The 6,257-nt window shown below is 42.5% G+C and overlaps 1 protein-coding gene across 1 annotated transcript in view; it reads left to right on the top strand.

The window, feature by feature from the left end:
* Positions 1-6,257, top strand: part of cadps2 (Ca++-dependent secretion activator 2) — a 160,810-nt gene that overhangs the window by 129,420 nt on the left and 25,133 nt on the right. The window contains exons 20-21 of the mRNA XM_015387430.1: positions 3,365-3,520; positions 4,724-4,871. Coding sequence (XP_015242916.1) covers positions 3,365-3,520; positions 4,724-4,871 — 304 coding nt within the window. The remainder of the gene's footprint in view (positions 1-3,364; positions 3,521-4,723; positions 4,872-6,257) is intronic.

Raw genomic sequence — 6,257 nt, forward strand, 5'->3', positions numbered from 1 at the left:
ATGTGTTCTAACTATTTTTCTGTCTGCTCTCTAGCAGATAAACAATCAGAGCATTGAAGCAGCAAAGCAACCAGACCACAGTTCTATCCAGCTTCCAGATTTCTGCGTTTTTTGACACCCCTAATGCCTTCAGTGTGAACGCTGCATAAGTATTTGACCACAATTTATGACAAGAATAGGAAAATGCTTCTGCATGAAGCCCATTATTATTTTCAGACTATCTGCAGGTCCTCTGCCTCTTGAAGCTGTGGCCTTAAGATGATCAGCAGCTGAGCTGCTGATTCTCATCATTATTACAAGTATCTGTTGTGTTAAAATCATTTAACGTGAAAATAATCAGTCTTGACTATACACATCAGAGTTCATGATGCTTTACTAAAGAAGCCTAATTGTTGTAGTTAGTAATTCTATAGCAGATTTTCTATCTTATATGGCCGTTTTGGGGGGCGGCAGAGTTATGGGGTTCTCAAGAGACAGTTTGAGGGTGTTTTTCTTAAAAAGATTTCAGTCTGGCTCTGCCAGCCTTTCCCACAGCACAGTACACGCTGCTCCTCCACCTCGTCTCACTTGGCCGTTCACCACTCTAGAGAAGAGAGGGGAGAAAAAGCTGGCACTTCATTAACGAGCACAGACGGGTGAGTGGGATCGCCCCGTTCCCCGGGGAGCGGGGCGGAGCACGTTCACAGAAGAGCACCAGTAATTAGACTTGAGGGGGATAGCCACCCAGCTTTTAATTGCAACACGGACTCAACCCAAGTATTTATTTCTGTGCGGCACTTCTAAGGTAACAGTCTTTTAAAGGCAGAGTGAGAAAAGTGAGGGAGTTAGAGGGAGCCCCCCCCCCACGTCCCCACGGCAGTCATTTTAGCTGTGGGCGCTGTACACTTGGATGTTGATGGTGCTGAGGGTTGCCATGTGTTACTGTCTAACCTGTTTGCAGTGCTGCGATGTCCATCTGTCTCCATCTTCATGGTGTTGTTTACTAAGCAGAAACACGCAGCTTTGCCGCCGCATCGTCAGTGCATAGTTGGCAGAGGCCTGAATGTATGGTTCAAGAATATAAAAACAACATTGGACACTTATTTACAATCTGACCACAGGATTCATGAAGTGGTGCCTTCTTCTCTGAGCTGGTGGAACCGTGGTCACCTTCTATCAACTGATGCTGAGAAGCTGTAGGCCAGCCATGCACTGAACCAGTGGTTGATCTTTTCAGGCTGATTATATTTTTGATTTATGCCCAATATTGAAGTGTGGTCTGCGCTATGTTATTCCACGCCACAACGCCAGAGGGCCAATCAAGAACTAGCTGTGGGTCTAGATACGGCCGAGGCGGTGAGGAAGTGGGGGCAAGTTTGTGCAACAACAGAGGGACATGAGGGCCAAAAAGAATGGGGATCAAGGTGGAAAAATGGTCCCAGCGTTCTCACGCAACTCGCTCTTCTAGCTGCTCCATCTTCACCAGTCGTTTTCCTCAATTGCAGTCAGACAAACAAAACAAGCCGGTAAGGAACCAAACAGGAAATACCCATTGTGTAGAGCGGATGGAGATCTGACCAATCAGAGGCCTTCTGTCTGCGGGCACCTACCATTTTGGAGAGGAGCAGCAGAGTGTCTGCGGAGGGGGTGGGGCATATCTGCGTTCACTGCGACACACACGCAGACCACCTGGTTTGTGAGCATAAACCAGGCTTTAGGGTCTGATGTTTTAGCACAACCACCAACCTGCCTGACAGACCTGTTAAAACAGGCAGGGACAGGCAGAGAGCAGCAGAAAACACGGTTAGGTTTAAACACCTGGTTTTATCTGAATGAAGCTTTAGATAATCTGGCTGCTGAATCTGTTGATATTTAGAAGAGCTCAGGTGGGCATGAAGAGTGCTGACATTTAAAAAAAGGGAACCAGTGATGGGACTAATGGCGTTGAAAGTAACGGCGCCTTGTTTGAGTAACGAGTAATCTAACTAATTACTTTGACTGCAACTATAACGCAGTTACTACTGCCGACACCCCGTTACTGCGCGTTACTCAGGTCGCAGTTAACCTTTTTTCATGATAGGACTCGTGCGCCTTGAGAGGGGAGGATGAGAATGGCTGATGTATAGTGAGATTCCGTCTGTCAGTTGGGTAGGTGGGTGTTTCTGCTGGTTGGTGTTAACGTACAGCACACACAGAGAGATGGAGAGTGAGGAGGACTCCAGCAGCAAAACAGCCTTTTCCAGATGGAAATACTGGTGTTACGTCGAGCTGCGTTTCCCCATCACATACGGTTTCCTCTGCATCTCCGCACAGCGCAGGCGGCACGATTCACAGCGCAAGCGACAGGAAATGCGCATGCTCGCTAAAGGCACGTAACAGTCGCTCTGTGCTCGCGCCACAGGAGAACTATGGAGAGCGTGAAGGATCAAAGCTTATATGGAGAAAGGGAGAAATCTGGATACTCTGCCTTTTCAAACTACTGTATTTTTTATTTTAAACATTATTTGATGGCCTTTGTGGCAGGGATGGAGATCCATATTTTATGTCACACACAGAGTATAGATCTAGATAGATAGATGGATAGATAGATGTTGCAGTATCTATAACAACCCAAACACACAGGATTTCAGAATTAAATGTCCCCAGTTATTAATTTCATATACTCACCAGATCTGAATGCCCTGTTAAAAAACTTCACATGGCGTTCCCCGCTGATGTCATTTACGTTAAATTGCAATAAATGCTAAACTCTCTGCAGGTTCTTGTCTTTGTCGTCCGCTCTATTCAGCTGGCTTTGGAAACACACGGCGAGAAGGTGGGGGCTGAGTGGTGAGGGTTACGGGGGCGAGAAACGCAAAAGTAACGTAATAGTTACTTTTACTAGTAACTAGTTACTTTTATTGTGTAGTAACTCAGTTAGTAACTCAGTTACTTTTTGGGAGAAGTAACTAGTAACTATAACTAATTACTTTTTCAAAGTAACGTGCCCAACACTAAAGGGGACGCAGTCAGTGCAGGACATCAAACAATCATGACAGGAGTGTGAATATTGATTCTACAACATTAAGAACAGGCCAACAGGAAAGGTTTACTCCTCTGAAGACTTTAGCTGAGATCATCTTCTTCTTTAGTCCTGGTTAGGAGGAAATAATTGATGCCTTCTGGTCACATTTACTGGATGTTGGATAATAAGAAAGTATTAAAAGAGAGAAAAGCATTAAAGACAAAAAAAAAACATTCCCAGATGTTTTCAGCACTACAGTCTCCCCGTCATCTTCAGTTTAATTAAAACAGGAATTAATTCAGAGATGAGACTGCAGCGTCTCTAAAGGTCTCTGTCTGATCAGCAGCTTTCTGTTTCTAAGCTTCTCCATTATCCCTGCAGCAACGGATCGGCCACCTCCGAGGATTTATTCTGGAAGCTGGACGCTCTGCAGATGTTTGTGATGGATCTCCAGTGGCCAGAGCCAGAGTTCGCCAAACATCTGGAGCAAAGACTCAAACTGATGGCCAGCGACATGATGGACGCCTGCGTCAAACGGTGAGAAATATGAGCAGAGGTGCATCCACATATGATCAACCTGCCAATGAATTAGCCAATATCTGTTTTTATTTCGCCCAGAAGATGGAGAGCAGGGAATGATTGAGATTGTTTGAGATTCAGATCATTGCTTTTAAAGGTCTGCAGGGAATAAAAAGGCTGGTTTTAGTGAGTGATGCTGTGAAACGGTGCAGAACGAGGTGCAAACAGTGAAATGAATGATGTAAAAACGAGGCAGCAGTCAGGAAAACTAAATAGAAGCAAAAACCAACATCTTACAAAACAAATACCAAGAAAAAAATCTGCAAATTCCCAATTTCATCAGCAAACTGGCTCCATTAAAAAAAGTGCTGCATACTTTCGGGGCGTCGACCTTCAGGTTTCGGGGCAGCTTGTTTACTGTACAGTAAATAACCTGTAGGTCGCAAATGTTTTGAACATTTTAGGACTTTATTGAAGTTGTTGTTGGGTTTTTTGTTTCGTCATTGTTCTTTTTCTTCTGTCTTTGATTACAGCAGAGTTTCTTCTATCCTATTTGGTTTTAGTGTTTGCATCATTCATATGTTTGCAGGTCATTTGCACCTGTATGTTTAGTGTTTATTATATATTAAAGGATCATTTTTACCTTCTTCGATAGAAGTTATTCTTTCTAACTGTATGTTTTTAGATTTTGCAGCCAGAACATAAAATAATTTTTCAGGCTCTGTCAGATACAAACTCCACAGGTAACTGAACACCAACCAGGCAGTGAAGAAATTAAAATATCTGCATAGAAATGAGTTGAAGTTACATTTTTGACCCGTTTTGCAGAATCTTTTTAAACACAGGGTGTGAAAACTTTAATATATCATTGAAAGGAGGGAGCAAGAGAAATTGTGTGAGAACAGCTTCTTTCATTGATCAGAGGGATGTGAATCTATTGAATGTTTGCTGAAGCAGATCTATGAAGGAAGGAAACTCAGATAAACTACAGGAAGTCATCTTTAAATGAATTTATTTAGCTCCGACTAACAACCATCATCTCCACCATCAGGGTATTAGACTGTAGAGAAAATGAAATACATCTAAATATGATTAGAAGCAAACAGCTGATGACAGAAGGATCCTTATTCATATCAGTCCACCTCAACATCACCCTAAAACGTTGTTTTTCTTTTTCCTGAAATGCCTGATTTAAACTCCCCATCATGTCTGATCCCACAGGACAAAATCTGCCTTTGATGCCAGAATTCAGAAGGCGAGTAAATCCACGGATCTGCGGGTGCCGCTGTCGGTCTGCACCATGTTCAACGTGCTGCTGGATGCCAGGAAGCAGAGCTCAAAACTCTGTGAGCTGGACTTCAGTCAGGAGGTAAATTCAGCCACCATGGGCGGTTACTTTAAAGGAAAAGTCCGCTCACCGAGGAATAATCAATGGATCATTATTTAGACCTAAAACGAATGCGTTTGAGGTGATTTCATTAATTTGGCGTTTATCAGTTAAAAGAAAAATAATAATAATTTTCATCGCGATCACTGAGTCTAGGAGCGGCCATTTTTGCCCAAATACAGTACCCCCTCCCTCCTGCCATCTTCCAGCAGTGACGACACGGTGCGGTAAGCCTAGCGCAATTCTCCCCGCTTTACAAGCAAAATCAATGGGAAATACTAGAAACATCTGCAATCAACAATGTCAGTTTGACCGGCGGAGGCCCAATATTTAATGCAGAGGGAACACAAAACTGCTCCAGCGTGTGCACACCAACCCCGTCTTACACTAAAAAGAACAATCAGCATGTTATACCAAACTCAATTCGGGTTACATGAAGGAAGGAACTTTAAAAAGGGATTATTAAGAAAAAGAAGCAAAATTATTATAAGTGTTGCACCGATACCAATACAAGTATCGTGCGGGGCCCCGATCCAGATCTAAAATGGTGGTATCGGTGAGTACCAACAAATAGGGCAGCGATACCATTTTGTCACCCAATCCAGGTAGGCAATAAAAACTTCTACTGGATTCAATTTGTATCAGTCTTTTTCCTGCTTCACAAAGATAGACAGCAGCTTGACAAAGACATGATGGCAATAATTTTACATCTAAGTAGTATGCAGTTCTTTATATATAAACACACATTAATTTAAAACAGATGGTATCGGCTGATACTGCACAGCCAGGTTTCGGTATCGGGGGCCAAAAAATGGCATCGGTGCAACTTAATAAACATACTTATACGTACTATACACCCAAAGTAATATTTACATACCTAAAAAACAATACAATTAAACAAATCTAAAGTAAATCACAAAAACCCCATCAAATTTAACAAAACTCATCCAAAACTTCCCTCCTGGTCATTTTGGTTTGCTCCAAGTGCATTGCAGCACCTGGAACACTTCTACCTTTTTCTGCCATGCCCTGCTAAGGAGCCAAACCAGGAAAAGGTTTGTACTTAACTTAAACAGAAACTAAGGAAAAATCATTGAAATGAATGTTTACACTTCCACAGGCAGGATGGCCAGTCCTTCTGCTTCACAAGAATGCATGAAAAATGTCCAAACAAAACTACAATAAACAACTAAAACAACCAACTATTTGTTCCAACTTAATACTACACAACACAAAATCAATAATAATATTTCATAAGGGTAATGGGACTCGTGGTCCCCATTACAAACAACAATTATTGAAGATTTCCAGAGGACTTCACCATTGAAATTCACCAGAGCTATAGTGAAACTGACAATGCCCATGTGC

Source organism: Cyprinodon variegatus, unplaced genomic scaffold (genome assembly GCF_000732505.1).
Source record: "Cyprinodon variegatus isolate N-32 unplaced genomic scaffold, C_variegatus-1.0 Scaffold394, whole genome shotgun sequence".
NCBI lineage: Eukaryota > Metazoa > Chordata > Actinopteri > Cyprinodontiformes > Cyprinodontidae > Cyprinodon > Cyprinodon variegatus.